Source organism: Sinocyclocheilus grahami, unplaced genomic scaffold (genome assembly GCF_001515645.1).
Source record: "Sinocyclocheilus grahami isolate Dianchi unplaced genomic scaffold, SAMN03320097.WGS_v1.1 scaffold505.1, whole genome shotgun sequence".
Lineage (NCBI taxonomy): Eukaryota > Metazoa > Chordata > Actinopteri > Cypriniformes > Cyprinidae > Sinocyclocheilus > Sinocyclocheilus grahami.
This window is the reverse complement of record NW_015505684.1, coordinates 461,871-485,716: the sequence shown is the minus strand read 5'-3', so window position 1 is coordinate 485,716 and position 23,846 is coordinate 461,871. Positions and strand designations below refer to the sequence as shown.

The window sequence follows — 23,846 nt, the reverse complement described above, 5'->3', positions numbered from 1 at the left end:
GAAAGGGGAACAGAGTCACGTGACAGACACGCGTGATGAAGCTGGTATGTGTTGAAGGCCAAATAAAGTGCTTTTGCTTTCGCACTGAAACACACAGCATCTCCCTGACATGGCTGCTTCAACACTAAACTGCGGTTACTGAAACCACGCCTTCTTTCTTTGAGTGCACATTTGGGCCGCAATATGCAAATATTTCCACATAGTGAGGTAGATATGTGGGGGAGTGTTAGAACAAGGCGTTTCAGGGGGGCGTGGCAGAGTCTTAACTTTGATAAAGAATATCTCTTTGGTTTTGAGACTTTAGTCTTTGCAACTTCAGGGATCTTATCTATGCACAATCAGCTTGTAACACTCCAAAGAGAAAGGAAAACTTGAAATCGCATCATACGACCCCTTTAAGTAACTATTAAAGTAACGCATTACTTTTTAATTTAGAAGGAAATATCGGAGTTACTTTTTTCAAATAAGTAACTCCAGTTACTTTGTTTCCCATGTATTGACTTACAGCTCGTGTGTTGCCATGTTGAGAGAAATTGGGACTAAGTGCAGAGGCATTGTGTGCTTTGTGAACATGTTACTGTAGTTCTAGACTAAATGTCAACATGCATTTACTCATCTCACCTGCACAAAAACAGATTCAGTATTCCTCAAAATAAACAAAAACAGTAAAATGCAAACTCAAGACTATTATACAAACCTGCAATAATTAAATGTTAAATAAGACAAATACTATTTATGTATTTAAACTTATTTTATAAACCAGTGTCTTTGCTACTGACCTTCGATGATCCAATTAAACCTAATAAGCAAAAATTACACGTTTCATTTTTGTTATTGCTGCATAGTGTTGAACTTTATTCTCCTGCGTCATATTCTTCATGCAATTTGCTTGAGCTGCACCCTCTACTGTACAGACATGGATTTACATTTCCTTCAGCCTGAGGGGTATTCATTTCACGTTTGTTGTGAAAGGGCATTTACATTTGTAAAAGAAGAACTTTTTTATATTAAAAACAAACAAGCAAGCCCTGCCCAGATTTAAAAAGTAATGTAACACATTACTTTTAATATAAAGTATCTAAGTAACACAGTTAATTACTTTTTTAGGGAGTAACGCAATATTGTAATGCGTTACTTTTAAAAGTAACTTTCCCCAACACTATTCATCAATGCAAGTCATTTTCAATGAATTACAACAAAGTACATTTCTAATCAGGTTAGTTCTTTCTAAGCATTTTTCCATTTATTGCAAAATAACCACACAATGGCACAAGTCGTATGCGATCATTCTGTGAGTTCTGCATCTTATTTTACATTTACATTTAGTCATTTAGCAGACACTTTTATCCAAAGCGACTTACAAATGAGGATAATAAAAGCAATCAAAATCAACAAAAGAGCAATGATATGCAAGTGCTATGACAAGTCTCAGTTAGCCTAACGCAATACACATAGCAAGTTTTTTTTCAAATTATATAATAAATAAAAAGAAAACAGATAGAATAGAGCAAGCGAGCGTTAGAGGCCTTTTTTGTTGTTGCTTTTTGTTAATTGTATAATAAATTTAAAAAAACAAATCGAATACAAAAAGAGTAGAGAAGCAAGTGTTAGTTGTTTTTTTCTTAAAGAAAACAAGCAGTTAGTAAATGAATAGAGTGCAAATCTTAAAGGGGCAAGTTTTAAAGAATAGAATAGAGAGTGCTAGAGTTAGAGGGTCAAGTAAAGATGGAAAAGATGTGTTTTAGCCGATTCTTGAAGATAGCTAAAGACTTAGCTGCTCGGATTGAGTTGGGCAGGTCATTCCACCAGGAGGGAACAGTTAATGTAAAAGTCAGTGAAAGTGATTTTGTGCCTCTTTGGGTAGACACAATAATGCACCGTTTAATTTAAAGGCCTGAAGTTGGTCACTGTTAACTTAACAACCATTACAGAGGAGCGCTAGCAGGACTTTTTTTTAGATTGATCATTTTATGGTCTGAAACAGAAAGGTAATATGATATTACAACAACACCAGGGTGAGTAAACAAATATAATAAATACATCTTTTAAAAATAAATAATTATTTTGTTAAATAAATAATTTTGAAAGACACAGTAACACTAACTTCATTTAATAGGACTAAACTTATTTAAAAATATAAATAGACCTAATTTCTCTCTAAGTTACACCATTAATTTTCATATCAAACAAACACATTTTATATTACTTTAACTGCAGTAAGACCATATGCTTCATTCTGAAAAATCAGGTAAATATCATGTATGATTTTTGAACATCTGCTGTCATGACAATAACATAATGACAATTATAGCCAGTAGGTGGCGTTAGTGATCCACATGTTGGTCTATGATTTCAGTAACCCAATGCTCTATAATTTTGTTATAATTTTTGAAATATACTTAGGATATACTTTTTAAAAAAATGAATATTTGTTGACGATTTCCATTTTTAAATCCACTTTTGAAGTGTCCGTTTTTGCAGTGATGCCACATTTTGCTTACAAAGAGTGTTACAATGAAAAGACTGAGTATACATAATTTTGTAGCCTATCATTTATTTAAAACATGAATACTTAGTAACTCTAATGCAGTAAACTAATAAAAAAAAGTAAACGGAACAAGGGGCAATAAACAGATTACACATTTTGCAATGGTAAACAAGTTAGTAAAGAAAACAAAAAGAAAAGATTGGTTTTAGTCATAAAACCAAGTAACAAACAGTACATAAGCAGTGGTTAAATCTGGTTTAAACCTTCTTGCTGCATTCTGGGCACTGAGCAGTCATAACAGCGTGTGACCCGCAAATGTATTTGTTACACTCACTGCACGTCAAACTTGTTTTTGTGTCCTTCTTTCGGTCACAGACCTGACACCTTTTCCTCTTGGCTGGGGTTACTGGTGCGAGATGAGTGGCTTTGACTGGCGAAGAGCTTGCTTGTGCTTCCATCACCATATTCTGAGAGGCTGGAGTTCGGGGAATATTTTCCCGTCTTTTCATGAGAGGAGCCACCAGAGCTTTCCCTAGCTCTTCCAGAAAGAGCCTCCTTCTATATTTCTTCCCTTTGTTCCATGAATGATTTATTTCCATCCACAGCACAAATGCATTGTAGGCAGAGACATCCAACATGTTGAAGAAAATCACCATGGGCCAACGTGTGGTCTTCCTTTGGCAGGTGTAAGTGGCAACAAGCTGGAAACAAAATGACACATACACACAACAACAAAGCTTTAGCTTATCAGCTGACATTTCATTTCACATTATATGTGGCATTTGGCCTTGAATAAAAACGAATAAATAATGCAAAGTAGCAAAATACCTTGTCAAGGTTGTCAACTCCGCCGTTGGTGTGGTTGTAGTCTAGGATTATCTCTGGCTTCTTGTGGTCTTTGTCGCTTACTTTGTCATCTCTGTGGAAAGTGCTCATCAAAAGCACATTTGTATTTTTTCTGGGACAGTAGGACACAAGAGTGTGCGTATCAGTGAAGGCGAACATGGATGATAATGGTGCCCTGTCCTTCATTGATCGGAGCGCAGGTGGGAGCTCAGGCTTGTTTGATCTGACGGTTCCAATCATGGTCATTTTCCTTTGGAGCAGCTCCTGGCCGAGGGCGTACGAGGTGAAGAAGTTGTCACACGTGATGGTGTGTCCTTCTAGACCGTCTGTCATGTCCAATACCACTTGCATTCCCTGGTTCTTTTCTGACTTGCCGTCGACAGCTTTGCCAGTGTAGATCTGCAGGTTCCACACGTAGCTCGATCTGGCATCGCATGCCGCCCAGATTTTAATTCCATACTTGCCCGGTTTACTCGGCATGTATTGTTTGAAGGGACAGCGACCTCTGAAACGGACCAGGCACTTGTCCACAGTGACGTTTGGGCCTGGATTGTATAAGAGTCGCAGTCGTTGGACCCATTTATCCCAGATGTTCCTTACTGGTGCCAGCTTGTCTTTTTTCTGTTGGCTATACCTTTTGTCCTTTTTGTAAAAGAAGAAGACCCTTGACAAACTCTTAAAACTTTTCAGTGACATGGTAGCACGAAAAATTGGCCTTCCCGACTCAGCGTGCCATAAGCAATCCATGGCCTCATGGTGGGATCGATACACGCCTGCCAGAATCAACAGACCAAGAAAGGCCTGTAAATCTGTCCAGTCCAGGTTCTTCCAGGTATCACCAAACACGCATTTCCCCTCTAAATTGGTCATTTCAATCAAAATCTGTCTAATATCATCTGGGAAAAACAATTCAAAGGTTGATCTTATGTCTTTAGCATTGGCACATGCCAACCTGGTTGGTCCAGGGGTCATTCTGATGATACGATGAGCTGGAAATCTCCCTCGTTGTCTCTGAGGAGGAGCTTTTGAAGTCCACGATATGTTTCCGTTTTTAGACTGATAAGCCGTCTCTGTGTCAGCTGTGACCTCTGACTCTTCCTCTGACTCTTCTCCATCAGTAGAGTGGTAGTCTGGATCGAACTCCGTATTGTCCTCGGTTTCAGAAGCTTCATCAGAGAGCTCCACCTCCAGCTCTGCGTCTCCATCCAGATCCCTTTCCTCTTCTATCCATTCAGTACTTGTCGTACGTAGGGTCACATATTTGTTTTCTTCCATCCTGCCATCACTTGTCATATGTTGGGCCACGTCTCTTTCCTCTTCCATTCCTCCATCACTTGTAGTATGTAGATTTGCATCTCTTTTCTCTTCCATCCCTCCATCACTTGTCGTACGTAAGGTTGCGTCTCTTTTCTCTTCTATCCCTGCATCAGTTGTCATATGTTGAGTTACGTCTCTTTCCACTTTCATCCCTCCATCACTTGTTACATGTAGGGTCTCATCCCTTTCTACTTTCATCCCTCCATAACTCATCATATAAAGAGTCTCGTTTGTTTCCTCTACCATCTCTTCATCACATGTCATATGTAGGGTTACATTTCTTTCCACTTTCATCCCTCCATCTCTCGTCGTATGAAGAGTCCTGTCTCTTTCCTCTTCCATCACTTTATTACTTGTCTTATGTAGGGTTGTGTCTCTTTCCTCTTTCATAACTCCATCACTTGTCGTTTGTGGAGTCACGTCACTTTCTTCATCACTAAACTCAAATAGCAGAGCCAGGTTCTTCGCAACATTATGCTGTCTCTCCATTGTGCAGCTTCAGAATGAACTGCAAGCAAGGTCCAAGGAAGCCACATTTATAACCTTACAGTAAAACATGTATTTAAAACCACTTTGGGAGGACATTTTGCTGTCCTTACTATGAAATTAAAAACTCATAAATGGGCCAGATTATGCGTTTCTTTAAAGGGATAGTTCACCCAAAAATGAAAATTCTATAATTAATTACTCGCCCTCATGTTGATCCAAATCCGCAAGACCTTCATTCATCTTCGGAACACAAATTACGATATTTTTGATGAAATCCGAGAGCTCTCTGACCCTCCATAGACGGCAAGGGTACTACCACGGTCAATGCACAGAAACATAGCAAGGAGATCGGTAAAATAATCCATGTCACATCAGTGGTTCAATCGTAATTTTACAAAGCTACGAGAATACTTTTTGTGTGCAAAGAAAACAAAAATAACATTACTCAACAATTCTTCTCCTCTGCGTCACCCTGGTGCCATTTTGAAGAGCATCACGACGCATACGTTCTTTGCGAACAAAAAGTATTCTTGTAGCTTCGTAAAATTACGATTGAACCACTGATATCACATGTACTATTTTAACGATGTCCTTACTGTTTTTCTGTGCGCTGACCATGGTAGTACCCTTGCCGTCTATGGAGGGTCAGAGAGCTCTCGGATTTCATCAAAAATATCTTAATTTGTGTTCTGAAGATGAACGAAGATCTTACGGGTTTGGAACGACATGAGGGTGAGTAATTATTGACAGAATTTTCATTTTTGGGTGAACTATCCCTTTAAATCTAATGATTTGCACAGGTTTGTGTGATAGTTAAGTTTATTATGCCGCCCTCTTCACACATAATTAAACAGATTTTGAAATATAAATTAGAGATAAATGGTTAGGTGTGTTCGATTTATGCAGTGCTTTGCAAACTGATCAGCATCTAACCTGAAGGAGTGCATACTGGTTAGAATTACTGTCCGACTTGAGACAATGCAGACGTTGTGTCACCCACTTCATTGGCATTTAAATAGTATTGGCTTATTTTGAACTTTATTCTTGTACATACAGGCAATGTATTAAGCAATACATCAAGTACGAAATGAAAAGTGTTCAACATCTATGTATAGGACAAATATTGCATCTAATCCACTTCATCTAATATAGTATGCAAACACCACACAAGCATCACTATAGGAAGTACATAGTGCCCAACTTTACATCTCTGTTTTCAACACCTCCCCCGACTGCAAGCAGCAAATCTCAAGTGGTGCTCACTGCAGAGCCAAATAGGTCAAATGGGTGGAGCTTGACCTAATCCAACTCCACCTATGTGGACCTAATGGGTGGAGTTTGATCTAGCTATGTTTAGAGATAGGGTTAGGGACGTCACGTGCTACCTATTGGCTGAGCAGCACCTTCTGGCAAATCTTGCTGATCGGTTAAATTAAGCTGCAGCCAAAGTTGAACACACCTATATTAACATTTTATGCTGCTTCAACACTAACTGCGGTTACTGAAACCACGCCTTCTTTCTTTGCGTGAACATTTGGGCGGCATTATGCTAATATTTCCACATAGTGAGGTAGATATGTGGGGGCGTGTTAGAACGAGCCATTTTAGGGGGGCGTGGCAGAGTCTTAACTTTGATAAAGAATATCTCTTTGGTTTTGAGACTTTAGTCTTTGCAACTTCAGGGATCTTATCTATGCACAATCAGCTTGTAACACTCCAAAGAGAAAGGAAAACTTGAAATCGCATCATATGACCCCTTTAACCAAACGTGACGATTGTTCTAAGCCAATGAGCGATTCTCATTGTGCTTTTAGTTTACTCAGATGATTTTAAAAACTGTGGCTGCCTTGCAGTACATTTACAGTTAAATTTTAACACACGTCAATATGACATCACTGCAAATCGGATATATGACAACATTATGCTGCTTTTAAGTTGGGAAAAAAAATTTTTTTTGAACAACATTTAATAAAAATGCCATGTTACTGTGTTATACCGACATTAATTTCTTTGTTTGTGTCCTGCATTTTGCTTGATTGGTCGATTTTATTTGACAATTTGTTTACGAATTGCTCTGTTGTATTCCACCGGGAAGGCGAAAATTGTTCTTCTTTTCTTTTTATAGCGACAACATTTTGTGTGTATGTAAATGGTTAAAAGTGACCAGGTCTTATGTACAGTGGGGGGGGTCTGAATACTTTCCGTACCCACTGTATATATAGGAAGTTGTACCTGCTCAGTGACCGAACGGAACCGGGAGGGTTAAAACAAACAAAATGGCAGCAGCTGGAATGTGAAAAGATCTTTGCAAATAAGTAACGTTATATCAGATGTATTTGTGTAAAACGATGAAACGCATCATGACATTAGAAAATCTCTTACTAAACATTAAACGTGGGTGAGGAATTCAAATTAGGCTTTGTGTGCATCTTACCTTATACAAGGCGTTTCGAGATGGACACAAATCCTGTACGGAGTGCTTTAGTTTCCTGGTCTGCGCGAGGAACACAGATGCATGTGATTAGCACGCAACACGAGCGCTGCATTCAGACGAAACCATCCATGTGTTGGTAACCGCAAAATCTACTGTCTATTGTCTACTCGAGATCAATGGCACTGATACGTCCGTATTATTGTAATAGATCAGTACAGCAGCAGTCCTCGTGTCCAGCGCATGCGCCCTCTGGTGATGCACATGCACAGTCATGCAGATGTTGCACACAACGGATCATATCTGAAGCATATTTTCGATACTCCCCGAATTTTCGATGAGGGAATTTGTGAATATGCACACGACAATATTTCATTCAAAAACTGACACTTTGAAATCAATACCGTCACGGGCTTTAAAAAAAAAATATATGTTTAATGTAAACTGAAGCGGTTGAATATTGGTTTTCAATTACACACATCTGTAAGCTGAATAAGGCGCAAATGAAACATCTATGCATACAAATAACTACTTTATAATAGTTGATTGTATCAGCATGCCAAAGCTACAGACTGCATGTTCATAATACAGTGTGCAAACCTGTGCACATGTACCTGGAGTTTACTATGAGACAATGTGTTACTATCAGAAACATGGCTGAAATGCATCTGGTATAGAAATACCAGCTGAAATAGAAAACTAAAATATAAAATATTGTACATTTATATTTTCAATTTGAATGAATAATAATACAATAAAAATCATTAAGGTGGTAGTTCCTCAGTCCCCATTTAAGGACCCATGCATATGGAAATTGTATAACATAAAAGAGTTTCGTAATATGTAATGCATGAATAAATGAATTAATTATATCATTTAACCATCAGGCACTGATCATTACAGACTCTTCCTAGTCATGACTTGATTCTTTTTTTAATGTAATGTAGTAAACACACTTCATTAAACTGAAAAATTTGGAAAATATATACCGGTATGCATTTGAAACACCTGCGTGATAATGGCATGAAATAATTATAACCAGAAGATGGAAGTAGTGGTCCACACATGATGGTCTGACACATTGTTAACACTTTTAGTGTTAAAATGACAAGACACAGAGCACACATTATTTTGTAGCCTTTCATTTATTTCAAACATCAATATTCAGTAACTCTAATGAAGTAAACTAATAAAAAATATCAAGGAAAAAAAGCAATAAACATCATAAAATTTGCAATGGCAAACAAGTTAGTAAAGAGAACAGCAGGAAAATAACTACTATTAAAAACTTTGTAACAAACAGTGCATAAGCCATGACTAAGTCTTGTTTAAACCTTCTTGCATGCGTAGCAGTAAGAAGTTATAATAGCATGTGACCTGCAAATGTACATGTTACACTGACTGCACATCCTACTAGTTTTTGTGCCCTTCTTTGCCTCACAAACCTGACAACTTTTCCTCTTGCTGGGGCTTGATACTGGGGAGGAGCCAGGTTTTTTGGCTGTAGAAGAACAGGCTCTTGCTTCCATCACCATATTCTGAGAGTCTGGCATGCGGGGAGTGTAATGCCGTCTTTTCATGAAGGGAGTCACCAGAGCTTCCCCTAGTTCTTCCAGGAAGAGCCTCCTTTTAATGCTTTTCCCTTTGTGCCATGAAGGATTTATCTCCGTCCACAATACAAATGCATTGTAGGCAGAGACGTCCAACATGTTGAAGAAAATGACCATGGGCCAATGAGATGTCTTCCTTTGGCAGGTGTAAGTGGCAACAAGCTGAAAGTGAAATGACAAGCAAAACATTTACATGGTGTGCATCTGGCAGATACTTTTATCCAAAGTGACACTGTATTCAAGGTATACATTTACATTTGATCAGTTACTGCTTTCCCTGGCAATCAAACACATGATCTTAGCATTGCTTTAGCTCACCAGCTGACAATTCAATTCACTTTATTTTGTGCCATTTGTTCTTACCCTCGGTTTCACAGACAAGGCTTAAGCTTAGTCCAAGACTAAAATGTAAGTCTGTGCTGTTTCAATTTAAGGTGAGACACTGCAGGTGAATAGGGTAAAACATTATCTAATAGTTTTCTCCTTACTTACCCAGTTGATTAATTACTTTAATAATTGCAAACATTTTTTGTATTCCAAGTTTTCTAAAATGTTAGGTTTAAATGGCATTATTTAATGAAATATGCACTAATTCAAATACAATTTCTAGTACAAAAATCTGAACACTGGCTGAAGTCAGTTTCAAAATTCTTAGGAGGGAATTTTGGGTATCAAATTTTTGTCACTTGACTGATAATTCAGAAAACACACAGAACAGACAGAAAACAATAGATTTTCACAATTGTTTGGGGGATAAAATGTTGTATATAATCAAGCATATTATATATGAACAAATCCCTCTGTAAAAACCTTAAGTATATAGACAGGAATAAAAATGTAAAGTTTGGTGTGTGTGTGTAAGGGCTACTGAAGTGGAGATTTATGGCTCAGTGTAGGAGAAAAAACTCATTTTGAGAAAACGGCCTTTAAAAATATGCATTTTAATTAAAATCTATTGACACAAATAGATAAAGTACTATAAAAGAAACACTTAACAGTGCCTTTTGGATGTTTTCTTTCCACTAGTCTGAAAAAACACTTTATGAAAAACCAAAAAGGCCAAAATCTCAAACTTGATAGGTGCATGAAAAAACTGTGTTTTTGCCTGCAGTGCCTCCCCTTAAAGAAACTTCAAAGAAACTTCCACTGACTGATCTTAAAATATATCAGTGCCGTTGTTTTATCTCAAGATGCACACCATTAATGTTTTTTTCTAAGGCATGTTTATAAAAAAAAATTATTTAAATGTCCTTATTGAACTATGGCCTAATCCTGGCTTAGTCTAAGCCCTGTCTGTGAAACCAGGCTTTAAAATCCAAAAGAAACAGAAGTAGTGACCAATCTTTTCTTACATATTGTGACGTATGTCCGATTGTAATAGATTATTGATAAAGACATTTTTTTTATAATAAGCATTTAAAAATAGATATGGTTCATTTTCAATTCATGCAGAAAATGTCTAAATAATACAAAGTAGTAAAATACCTTGTCAAGGTTGTTAACTCCGCCTATGGTGTGGTTGTAGTCTAGGATGATCTCTGGCTCCTTCCGATCTTTGTCGCTTACTTTGTCATCTCTGTGAAGCGTGCTCATCAAAAGCACATTTTTCTTTTTTCTGGGACAGTAGGACACAAGAGTGTGCGTATCAGTGAAGGCGAACATGGATGATAATGGTGCCCTGTCCTTCATTGATCGAAGCGCAGGTGGGAGCTCAGGCTTGTTCGATCTGACGGTTCCAATCATGGTCATTTTCCTTCGGAGCAGCTCCTTGCCGAGGGCGTACGAGGTGAAGAAGTTGTCACATGTGATGGTGTGTCCTTTTAGACCATCTGTCATGTCCAAGACCACTTGCATTACCTGGTTCTTTTCTGACTTGCTGTCGACAGCTTTGTCAGTGTCGATCTGCAGGTTCCACGCGTAGCTCGATCTGGCATCGCATGCCACCCAGATTTTAATTCCATACTTGCCCGGTTTACTCGGTATGCATTGTTTGAAGGGACAGTGTCCTCTAAAACGGACCAGGCACTTGTCCACAGTGACGTTTGGGCTTGGATTGTATAAGAGTCGCAGTCGTTGGACCCATTTATCCCAGATGTTCCTTACTGGTGCCAGCTTGTCTTTTCTCTTTTGGTCTTTTTTATAAAAGCAGAAGACCCTTGACAAATCGGTAAAAGTCTTCAGCGACATGGTAGCATGAAAAATTGCCCTCCCCGATACACCATGCCATAAGCTACACATGGTCTCATGGTGGGATCGATACACGCCTGCCAGAATCAACAGACCAAGAAAGGCCTGTAAGTCTGTCCAGTCCAGGTTCTTCCAGGTATCACCAAACACGTTTCCCCTCTAAATTGGTCATTTCAATCAAAATCTGTTTAATTTTGTCTGGGAAAAACAATTCAGAGGTTGATCTTATGTCTTCAGCATTGGCACATGCCAACCTGGTTGGTCCAGGGGTCATTCTGATGATACGATGAGCTGGAAATCTCCCTCGTTGTCTCTGAGGAGTTTTTGAAGTCCACGATATGTTTCCGTTTTTAGACTGATAAGCCGTCTCTGTGTCAGCTGTGACCTCTGACTCTTCTCCATCAGTAGAGTGGTAGTCTGGATCGAACTCCGTATTGTCCTCGGTTTCAGAAGCTTCATCAGAGAGCTCCACCTCCAGCTCTGCGTCTCCATCCAGATCCCTTTCCTCTTCTATCCATTCAGTACTTGTCTTACGTAGAGTTGTGTCTCTTTCCTCTTCCATCCCTCCATCACTTGTTGTCTGTAGGGTCGAGTCTCGTTCCTCTTCCATCCCTCCATGACTTGTACATAGGGTCGTGTCGCTTTCCTCTTTCATCCATTCATCCCTTTCCATATGTAGGGTTGTGTCTATTTCTTTTTCCACCCCTCCATCATTTGTATGTAGGGTCACCTCTCTTTCATCTTCTATTCCTCCATCACTTGTCGTATACAGGGCTGTGTCTCTTTCCTCTTCACTGGACTCGTATAAATGAACCGGGGACTCCACATCACTAAACCGTCTCTTCATTGTACAGCTACAGAATGACCTGCAAGCAAAGTTCAGGGAAGTCACATTTATAATTTTATTTGTTACACTTGATAGGGTCAAATATCCTCCATAATAACTAGATCCTTAAATCTAGTAATGGGCACAGCACATGTTTGTGTGATAGTTAGGTTTAACAGATATCATTAGCTGGCTATGAAAATAAGAATAATGGAAGCCTACGAAATGTCCTCGTGAAAGTAGTCAAACTTGTTGTTCTTCGTTGCACATAAAGAGGATGGTTTTGAAATATTGCTTTTGAAATATTTTTAGTTTAATAAAGACAAATTCTGTAATGATTAAAATATTCACATATTCTGAGATGGGGGGTGGCTTGAAGGCAGATCAAAGGGCATCTATTTGTCTGTTTAGATTAGAATTTTTGACTGTTGGAGCTGTCTTGGCTCATTTGACAATTCCATTCTTCCATTCGACCATAAAGCCTAGTTCAGACAGTCAGCCCAAATCCAATTTTGTGCATATCCAGAAACCGAATCTGATTTGAATAACTGACTGTCCAGATAATGTATTGCAACTGTTTATATCTGATTTGTATGTCCATAAGCTCTCTTTCATTTTACAGAATGTGCGTTTGTTTCTATGGCAATGCCGTTGCATTGTTAAGCCTATGCTAAAAAAAACAATAACCGCAATACGGTACATTCACACGGGGCGTCAGCATCAACGCCTCTCGTTTACTTTAAAAGGAGTGAGGTCAAGCGTGAATTGTGGGTCTGTCGCATCACATCACTGGCATTGCTCATGGCAGACGTTGAAAACTTTAAGCGCCAACATAGGTGTCAGCCAATCAGATCGCCTTATGCAAATACCCTAGCGCAGACGCTAGCCAATCCCGTTCATGCAACACCAGAAGACTAATGTGATTGGCTGTTGTCACTACGACATCTGCACCAAGCTTCAGACTAGAGTCCTGCGCGGGACTCCCGCAAGGTTCTGTCCTGCTCCCAGCCTCCCGCAAGAAATATATCTTATCTTGTCCCGCTCCCGCCCGCGACATTTATGTTTTGTCCTGCTCCCGCCCGCATAAAAGTAATCTATATAGATTTTTTTCAGTACATCGAAGAAATTTACATGAAATGGTTCTGTAACATCTCCTAAGCATAAATGCTCCTGAAAAAATATTTATTTAGGCTATAGCATCAACATTCACAAACCACTGTTATTTGTAACAGAAAAGCAAGCATGGGCTGCTGCGTGCATGGTTTGGCATGGCAGAATGCCAGCAAACAGCGCTCCCTTTATTATCACTAAAAGCTGACATCTCAGTTCATCGCAATATCATAAAGCTCTGTTATAACACAACAAACATATGCACAATGAATCTTTCACAATGTCTACACTTCGTGTGTTAAAATGAGAGGATTCATGATTTCTCAAATTTCAGCACTGCAGTGAGTGGATTAATCACCTCTGACTGGCCATTGCATTTGAGAAATCAACAGCTATGCCTGTGATTGGCTACATTGCGAGACGCTTTAAAGACGTGTTGTAAATAGAAACTGCCTAGCTTGTGCATGCACTGTAAATCATTTTAATGTTAATATTAGTTGTTCTTTTTGCTTTTGTGCAACAGATAAATAACAATTTATATGTTTTTAGACATTTTATGTTTAGCTATTTCTATTTTGTGGGAGTCCCGTGAATCATTTTATTCTCCCGCATTCTGCACGAATCTCTACCTGCCCGCACCCGCATTCGCCCATCAAGTGTTGTCCCGCGCCGCACCCTGTTGCGTTGGGTTCCCCAGGTCCCGTGGGAGCAGGGGCGGACTTCCCCATTAGGCAAATGTAGACGGCCTTGGGCCCCCAAAAGCCAAGGGCCCCCTAAAATGCTTTTCATATAGATGTGCATTAGGTGCGGACACGCGAACGGTTGCGGTTTACGGTGTTTATTACCACGACAACCGTCCGTGTTGGATCGTGCTTTTTGTGTATCCTGCTTGGAGACAAAAATATTATGCATCTGAAGCTGTAATTAAATATTGAGAAACAGTGCATGTGTATTATATGTTTATAATTGTTTTAAATGCCGCTTACTCATTTATGAGAAGGAACCAAGTAGAGGACACATACGCAGTTACTTTTTTGGCTGATATAATCCTTAGGTGTGTAAATCAATGTACAATTGTCTTTTCATTATTTATTCAGTTTTGTTTAAATTTGTAGTTAATATAACAAAATGTATTTTAAAGTATATAATTAGACAGCCTTTGCACAAAGGCTTATGGCTGGTAACTCATCAGTGGACTTTCCTCATCAACATAGGCTATATTTTTTCACACTTTTCTCATTCTATATTTCTGACGTTCCAAAACGCCTCCTATTGGCAGAGAATGTTCATTTTCAATAATCCAGTCTGTAGTTTTTGTTCAGACCAATGCGCAAATCCACCCACATTACCCCGTTTTAAATTAATATAATAATTTATACTTCTGACTCACCCCTGGTTTAAACGCTCAATTGTGAAGTTTATCATTTTATAATTTATTTTGTTTTTGTGAAAACCTGTATCTCAACTGTAAATCAGTTGCTATTTCGAGGTCTACAATATGAAAGAAAGCCATTATAACATGTACATGACAAATGTAGAAACATTGGACACAACTATGGGGCACCATTGTGCAGCAGCAAGCATCACAACAAAAAAGGAACCTCAAGGTTGATCTAGGAAAATGTGTGCAAATGTATAGGGCCTCATTTCTATATTTTGCCTGGGGCCCCCAATTCACTAAATCCACCCCTGTGTGGGAGTGCAGGTCTCTACTTCAGACATGCCCTCAAGCATCAACGCCGATGCCCCATGTGAATGTACCGATACAGTTTGCAATACACATGTTGCCTTCGCGCTGGATTAGGGTAAACGTACCTATTAAGCTCACCAAAATCTACATTGAGACATTTTTAGTGCACAAGATATTGGTTTCAGTATAAAAAGTTGTTAAAATAAAATATTAATCTCTCACACAAAAATATTTAATTTGATTTTAAATGACAAAAGCATTTCAATTAAGATATGCATCATTAAATGCAAAACATCTGGCTGTGCTTAATGGGTACATTTTTTAATAAAGAGAGAAAGAGAGCGTTATACTATCAGATTGATGAAATGATATTGGATGCAGTTCAGGGTAGGATGAAATGGAAAACTTGTAATACTCCCAATAGTTTGTATGTGTGGCTTCTACTAAATACTGAGCAAAGGGTCTGAATACTTAGGACCATGTGATATTTCAGTTTTTCTTTTTTAATAAATCTGCAAAAATGTCAACAATTCTGTGTTTTTCTGTCAATATGGGGTGCTGTGTGTACATTAATGAGGAAAAAAAAATAACTTAAATGATTTTAGCAAATGGCTGCAATATAACAAAGAGTGAAACATTTAAGGGGGTCTGAATACTTTCCGTACCCACTGTATGTGAACGTTAACATGCTCCTGAACACTAATAGTTTCTATTACTTTCATTCTTTCCCATTCACTTTGAATGGCTGGACATTTTTGACCGGGAACACCACAAGTGTGACTTTGTGCCATTTTGTACAAAATAAAAGCATTTAAAAGCAAACTCCCTGATTAAACATTAAAGCACACTAGTGTGATAAACAGTGCAAATTTTTACTTTTTTTTTGTTTGCCCACAAGTGTAACAAGGTGAAAAATCTCCCCCAAAAAAGTATGAAAATTATCACATTTTTTTTAGAAGTAGTTATACCCTTTGCGAACAAAGTCACTAAATTTCAGTCCAATGCGATAACATTAACTAGTATTTTCGGGGAAAAGAAAATCTTCTCGGGGCAAAAAGGACCCAAACACCACATGATAAGCACATTGCAACATCTAGACTAGTCCACGTAAGTAACACATTGTGACAAGTCGGCTCTCGGTTTAAATGTAAAGTCCAGTTTAAATGTAAAGTCTGTTTATGAAGTATTTACATAGACGTTCAATGTGGAAGAGCTTAAAGAGAGCACACTGAGCTTAATTGGAGCAGCAACAATTTTTTATAAATTTCATGTAATTTATTAAAATGACAAGATTTTGCAAAATAAATAATCTAGGTCATGTATTAAGTTCATTCATATTTTATTATGAACAACTATTATTAACAATATCTATGAAATTATACTTTTTCTTATTGATGTCACACTGAAGCTGTGTGATTTTCATAGTAGTGTACCCTTTAAGCTCACCTTACAATAATATGAAATCTTTAAAAATTACAGCAGTGTAAACCCACAGACCAGCAATAAACTGTAAATGTATAATATTATGGATTTAAAAGTACAAGCCAGTAATGCCTGTGAAGTAATCTATTAGCTTAGGACACAATCTTATACAGCTAGTCTGCTAACTGTATTCTGTAGCATCTGCCGCTGTGTTGCTAAAACTATCTTTTGGATCTAACTGTAATTATTTCCCACATCCAAGTTCCAGGTTATAATATGCAAAAGTCTGAACATCAATCTCTTAATTTTACAGTAAGTAGTGAAATTTACCCAAAATAAAGGCTCAAACGTCTAAAAAAAATGCACATTTAAGGGGCTCCTCTTTAGGTGAAAGTTTTCAGACAGCTTTCAAAATGGCCGCCAGACAGTGTGAACACAGAGACTCCTATCTGAGTGCGCACTGATCTGATTGATTTGAAATTACAGGAGGTATATAAGAACAAACACATCAATTGGTTAAGACATCAAGTATGATAATACATTATTTGGTCTTTTTATAATCTGAGCTCAAATGGGAAAGTGTGCTTAATAGGTACATTTACCCTATTTGTCTTGTGAGGCAGCGGTAGAAACGCAGGGAGCTGGAATGTGCAGCTTTATTCCATGCTGCCGTGTCCGATGCGTATAGCTACTAGCATTATATTGGATTTTCCACTTGACTTGCGGTTCACAACAGCACAAACTTGTTTCTGCAAAGACGTTTATTATGTTTTCTACAAAAACGTCTTACTTTTTACATTTTACGTAGCGTGAGGACATGAAAAAGCTACGCTAAATCCGATCTGACCGGTCAGATTGAAACTGATTTCCAGGAATGTGATTTGAATAGGATTTCAAAACACATACGAATGTAGCTCGAAATGGATTTGCTCAAATCGGATTTCATGTAGTTCGTAGAACTTCAGATTATCTAAATATGATCAGATTTCAGTCGGGTTTGCACAAAAATCAGATTTGGGCTGACAGTCTGAACGAGGCTTACGTGGACTGCAAAGTGGACTTCACACAGGGTATTAAAGTAAAAAGTAAAAAAGCCCAAGATGAAGCCCGTGCATCACTTTCAGGTATGTCCATAACTTTTTTGGCTATTGACGTTAATAATGTTTATTAACATTAATTAATGTTTTAATTATCATATGATGAGCTCATTGACGACTTCGCCTCCAGAAAAAGCAGTAGTGTGCCTAGTAGTGTGAAATTTGGAATGCTCCAGCAGATGACGTATATATCAGTGTTGATTTTCAGTGTGTCTTTTTACACTAAGTGCAAATAGCCCGCCTTGTTGGCAGAAGCTATTTATACTAACTCTGCCAACTTACGTGTGATTGGGATAGTCAACACTACAAAAGACTACTAGCAAGCAACAGCTTAGATGGTAAAGCATGTGCCACAGTTATTTTGACGCGATTGATCTGAGTTTGAATCCGCCTTTTGCCGAACTATTTTCTCTCCCTTTTCAAATCTTATATCGCATCAGAAAGGCATTTATTTTTAATAAAAATGAAGGAAATAATCGAAAAGTTGAAAATAAAGTATCAGGTAGGGTTAGGGCAGGTGTAGGTGTACACTCTTACCAGCACTCACACACATCATTAACACAACTTTCCTCACAGACACCTTCCCCACTGCATTCAAGCTACATTTCATTCATAGCGAAAACCCTCGAACGAGTTGTTTTCAACCAGGTATCATTGTTTCTTTCACAGAACAACAAACTGGACGCTAACCAGTCAGGTTTCAGGAGTGGCCATTCAACTGAGACTGAGACTACTGTCAGTCACGGAAGCCTTGCGGATGGCAAAAGCTGATTCCAAAGCATCAGTTCTTATTCTGCTGGATCTATCTGCCGCTTTTGACACTGTCAATCATCAGATCCTCCTGTCTACCCTCTCATCACTGGGCATCACAGGGATTCCACTTCGCTGGTTTGAATCCTATCTCACTGGTAGGTCTTTCAGGGTGGCCTGGGGAGGGGAGGTATCCAAAGCACATTAACTGGTCACTGGGGTTCCTCAGGGATCAGTTCTTGGACCCCTCCTCTTCTCCATATACACTACATCGCTGGGTCCCATCATACAGGCATATGTCTTCTCCTACCATTGCTATGCTGATGAAACACAGCTCTATCTCTTATTTCAACCAGATGATCCAACGGATCTCAGGCTGCCTGGCGGACATCTCAGCATGGATGAAAGAACATCACCTACAGCTCAACCTAGCAAAGACTGAGCTTCTTGACTTCCCTGCCACTCCAACTCTACACCATGATTTCACGGCACGACTGGTCTTCAACGAGCCCAAAAGAGCCACAGGCTCAGCACCCGCCTACTTCCACTCACTACTACGAATCTACATCCCCTCCAGAAGTCTGAGATCTGCTAGTGAGCGATGCCTCGTGGTACCATCACAGAGAGGCTCAAAATCACTTTCCAGAACATTCTCGTTCATCATTCCTGGCTGGTGGAACGATCTTCCCACCCCTATCCGGTATCCCTGACAATTTTCAAGTGACAGCTGAAAACTCATCTTTCAACGCTACTTGACCATCTTAAATTTTTTTTAAAAATTAATAAATGTTGTCTTTCGCTTTATTATTTCTTCCCGTTCTAGCTTGTACTTAATTGAGCAATGCCTAAAACTTGGTATTACAAGCACTTCCTGTGTCTGTTTGCCTCTTTAAGAAGAATCACTTTATGTATTCCCCAATTGACCTATCGTAAGCCCCGCCCCCCTTAGTTACTGTTGCTCACTGTCTTACAATGACAGCTGTCAGTGAAAACCTTCTTCCGAGGTGCTTCTGATCAATTTGGGACACAGATGGACCTTCAAGTTGAACTTAAATATGCCATGGAGGGATATATAAAGGATATTAAAATAAATATGTAAAAATACAGATCACAATGCAAACGGGAGAATTATGTTAAGGTCGTCACGATCGCAATGACAACATCCCGGATCAACACCATTCATATGCCGCAGAGTAAGGTTAAATTAATTTACATTTAACCAGATTAATTTGGAGAGGCACTCTAATATAGACCTTCGTTTATGTGTTTTTGACTTTCACTGCACGGTACATGACGTGTGAACAGTTCGCTATTAAGGTTTGTATGTTAGCATGGACTCACTAACTTTAACGCTAACGTTAGCTAGTTTTAGCCAGAGATACCTTGCTGAAGCACAGGATGACATTAACGTTCTGCTTGAGCAGATGAAAAGTGTAACTTAATGAGAGTATGACAACCAGAAAATAAACGTTTTCATCTTCATTGTGATAGGGGTTGAATGCTTTGGGACATTTTACTCTGTTTTGGTTGGATTTAGGAAATGGAATAAAATAAATTCTATTGCCTATCGTCTCAGGATACCTGGAATTAGTGTTACAAGTACCCTAGGCACATCGTTTTTTTCCATTTTTGTAGCATGAACACCATTAAACCGATGTGAGCGTTGGATCTTCCAATGTTTCTCTATGGCGCTGAAACCTAAAGATGTCCGAGTTCCCCGTGCAACTGATACTCGACTGCCATTGGCTCATCTGCGTTCGAGGGGAGGGGATTACCGATAGGTCAATTGTAAGTCGCTTTGGATAAAAGAGTCTGCAAAATGACTAAATGTAAATGTAGGGAGTGCTTTATTGTCCCAATAAGGTGACATTCATTTTTTTATTTGAATTAAAATTATAATTTAAACTCAAAACGTTATTATTGCATACTGTTTTATAATTTACTACTATATCAAGGTATAGATAATTGCCACTATTTGCATTAAAGGGATACTCCACCCCAAATTGAAAATTTAGTCATTAATCACTTACCCCCATGTCATTCCAAACCCGTAAAAGCTTCGTTCGTCTTCGGAACACAATTTAAGATATTTTAGATGAAAACCGGGAGGCTTGTGACTGTCACATTGACTGCCAAGTAAATGACACTGTCAAGGTCCAGAAAAGTATGAAAAGCATCGTCAGAATAGTCCATCTGCCATCAGTGGTTCAACTGTAATGTTATGAAGCGACGAGAATACTTTTTGTGAGTGAAGAAAACAAAAAAAAGACTTTATTCAACAATTCGAAGACTCTGTGTCTCTCCGCATCACCGTAGCGCCATTTTGGAGAATATCCACTGAACGCAAGCAGCGTATGCTCTTCTGTGTCAGCTGCGACACAAGGATATACGTTTTCTACGTGTATTTACGCTTTGATTTGAACGAAAACAGCGCATCCGTGCAGCGCGGACCTTGACCGTGTAATTTACTTGGCAGTCAATGTGACAGTCACAAGCCTCCCGGTTTTCATCCAAAATATCTTGTGTTCCGAAGACCAACGAAGCTTTTACGCATTTGGAACGACATGGGGGTAAGTGATTAATGACTAAATTTTCATTTTGGGGTGGAGTATCCTTTTAAGTAGTATAAATAGCAGAAAATCCTGCTATTTTAATTATAGTGTAAATGGAAACATATAGCTATTTGCACTGTAAATAGCATCTATCGCTAAGAAAATGCTGATATTTCCACTTAGTGTAAATAGAATCCATTGCAATTTACACTTAGCGCAAATAGCCACTGCGTTTGATTTTTTTTATTCAATTATTGTTTATTTTGATAATATTTAATCTTTTAAAATGTTTAATTTAATGTGTAATTTTAGTTTGTAATTTATTTATTTTTTGCTTTTCATCCAAAATATCTTGTGTTCCGAAGACCAACGAAGCTTTTACGCATTTGGAACGACATGGGGGTAAGTGATTAATGACTAAATTTTCATTTTGGGGTGGAGTATCCTTTTAAGTAGTATAAATAGCAGAAAATCCTGCTATTTTAATTATAGTGTAAATGGAAACATATAGCTATTTGCACTGTAAATAGCATCTATCGCTAAGAAAATGCTGATATTTCCACTTAGTGTAAATAGAATCCATTGCAATTTACACTTAGCGCAAATAGCCACTGCGTTTGATTTTTTTTATTCAATTATTGTTTATTTTGATAATATTTAATCTTTTAAAATGTTTAATTTAATGTGTGTAATTTTAGTTTGTAATTTATTTATTTTTTGCCGTAGAGCTACAATTGTAATTTGTAAATATTACAATTTATTTACATTTATGTTTTATTAAAGTTCAATTTTGACCCCTATAGTTGGTGTGTTTTTCTTTTTTATTATTTGCAAAATATTTGGGGGAGGGGGCACAACAATACAATTCTGCTTAGGGCACCCATTTGGCCAGCAGCGGCCCTGGTTTAAAAACTGACATTTAGACAAGAATAAAATGTCACGATTGTTCTAAGCCAATGAGAGATATGAGAGATTTTTTTAGAGCCTCTGATTCTGAAATAAAGCAACAGCTGCCTTGCTCTCGCGAGAGTATTGGCACGTATCAGCATGTCACATGAACCCCGCCCCCTACAGAGATGATCACCTGTGAGCGGTTGGAGCCAATAGTATCACGGTTTCTTCCACCTCACTGTGTTCTGCACTGTGGCTGTTTCTAGTTATTTATAAACTGATTTAACTCTTTGTTCTCTGGATCAACTTTGCCATTTGTTGCATTTTGTGCTTGTATGTTTTTATTTGTGTTTGTGTCGCTCTAAGTATGTCATTTATAGCTACTCTAAAACCAGGCCAGTAAAGTTAATCTCAATCTGAATGTTTGAATATTGACAAAAAAAAAAAAAAGTGTTATAGCATCATCCATTCATTTGTTTGCGTCTGTTCTGCATTAATGTGCATCAATGGTTTATATTATTATTTGACAAATTGTTTCATAATTGCTCTGTTATGGTCTCAGACATATTTATTTATTTAACAATGGTCGATCAAATCTGAGTGGAAACACCACAGTCACTTAGATTTGTGTGTTCAGATGGCTAGGGTAGGAAAAGTCACCAGGCCTTGTGGAAATGTCGATATATTATATTATATCTGCTGAAGTCCTTTCTGATTACAATGACCGAACAGAACAGATGGGTTAAAACATCAACAAAACGGCAGCAGCTGGAATGTGAAAAGATCCTTCCACACGTGCATCAGATCTTTGCACATATAAAATGTATCCTTTTTTATGTGTATAAAATAATACCTTGAAACGTATGTTTGGAAACGCATATTTCGAATCCCCCCAAAAATTGTAAACAAACATGCCTTTTTTATTTAATGCACATCGAGCTTCGTGTACACCTTACCTTGCACGATGTTGTGCATTGGACACAAATCCTTTATGGACTCCTTTGGTCTCCTGGTCTTCCCATCTATTGCAGAAGCTTTCGGTCTGCGTGAGGAACACAGATGCATGTGATTAGCACTCAACACGAGCGCTGCATTCAGACGGAAACATCCATGTGCTGATTACTGCAAGATCTATACCTACTGTCTCCCTGAGTTTAGGTGCAGATATGACCGTAATATTATAATGGACCAGTACAGCAGTCCTCATGTCCAGCGCATGCGCCCTCTGGTGATGCACATGCACAGTCATGCAGATGTTGCACACAACGGAATCATGTCTGAAGAACAATTTCGAAGTTCCCCGGATGTTAGATAAGGACATTTGTGAATATGCATGTGATGATAATATTGCAATTTAACTGGAACGTTGCAATCAATACGGTCATGGGCTGTTTTTTTTATATGATTTGGGATGTTAAATATTGGATTCCATTATAAGCTGCATAAAGCACAAGTGAAACAGCTATGCATACACATAACTATTTGATAATCCCTTAATTAGAGTTGAGGAATGTATCAGCATGCGAAAACCACAGGTTGCAGGTTCAGAATACATTTAGGAAGGGCCTAAAACTGAGGTAATAATAACCAGTGTTGGGGAAAGTTACTTTTAAAAGTAATGCATTACAATATTGGTTACTCCATAAAAAGTAACTAATTACGGTACTTAGTTACTTTTTATGGAAAGTAATGTGTTACGTTACTTTTGCGTTACTTTTAAAATCTGGACAGGGCTTGCTTGTTTATTTTTAAAATAAAAAAGTTATATTTTAGGCAAATATAAAAGCCTTTTCACACCAAAAGTGAAATGAATAAGCCTCAGGCTGAAGGGAAAGTACATTTACGTCCGTACAGTAGAATGCAGAAGAAGACATTTCAACACACTTCAGCAATAAACAAAATACACACAAATGTTGTCTAGAGTATTTTGTGCTTATTAGTACGGTTGAACTGGATCATCGAAGGTCAGAAGCAAAGACATTGGTTAATAGAATGGGATTAAATACATAAAGCATATTTGTGCTGTTTAACATTTAATTATTGCAGGTTTGCGTCATATTCTGAGTTGCATTATTTTTATTCATTTTGAGGAATACTGAATCTGTGTGTGTTTTTGTGTGTGAGTGAGATGAATTAATGC

General features: G+C 38.2%; 2 protein-coding genes and 1 pseudogene across 2 annotated transcripts in view; all 3 read right to left on the bottom strand.

Moving 5' to 3' along the window:
• The window catches only part of LOC107554513 (dual specificity protein phosphatase 26-like), an 8,130-nt gene extending 7,593 nt beyond the window's left edge, over window positions 1-537 (bottom strand). The window contains exon 1 of the mRNA XM_016237033.1: window positions 506-537. The gene's annotated coding sequence lies outside the window, so the exon portion shown is untranslated. The remainder of the gene's footprint in view (window positions 1-505) is intronic.
• A 1,970-nt stretch (window positions 538-2,507) lies between these two features.
• Window positions 2,508-7,817, bottom strand: LOC107554540 (piggyBac transposable element-derived protein 4-like). Its single transcript, XM_016237080.1, has 3 exons — window positions 7,575-7,817; window positions 3,317-5,159; window positions 2,508-3,189 (listed from the first exon to the last, which is right to left on the bottom strand). The coding sequence occupies exons 2-3, from the start codon at window positions 5,138-5,140 to the stop codon at window positions 2,746-2,748; spliced, it is 2,268 nt and encodes a 755-aa protein (XP_016092566.1). The 5' UTR covers window positions 5,141-5,159; window positions 7,575-7,817; the 3' UTR covers window positions 2,508-2,745.
• A 974-nt stretch (window positions 7,818-8,791) lies between these two features.
• LOC107554541 (piggyBac transposable element-derived protein 4-like) lies at window positions 8,792-22,944 on the bottom strand (annotated as a pseudogene).
• Window positions 22,945-23,846: the final 902 nt, after the last annotated feature.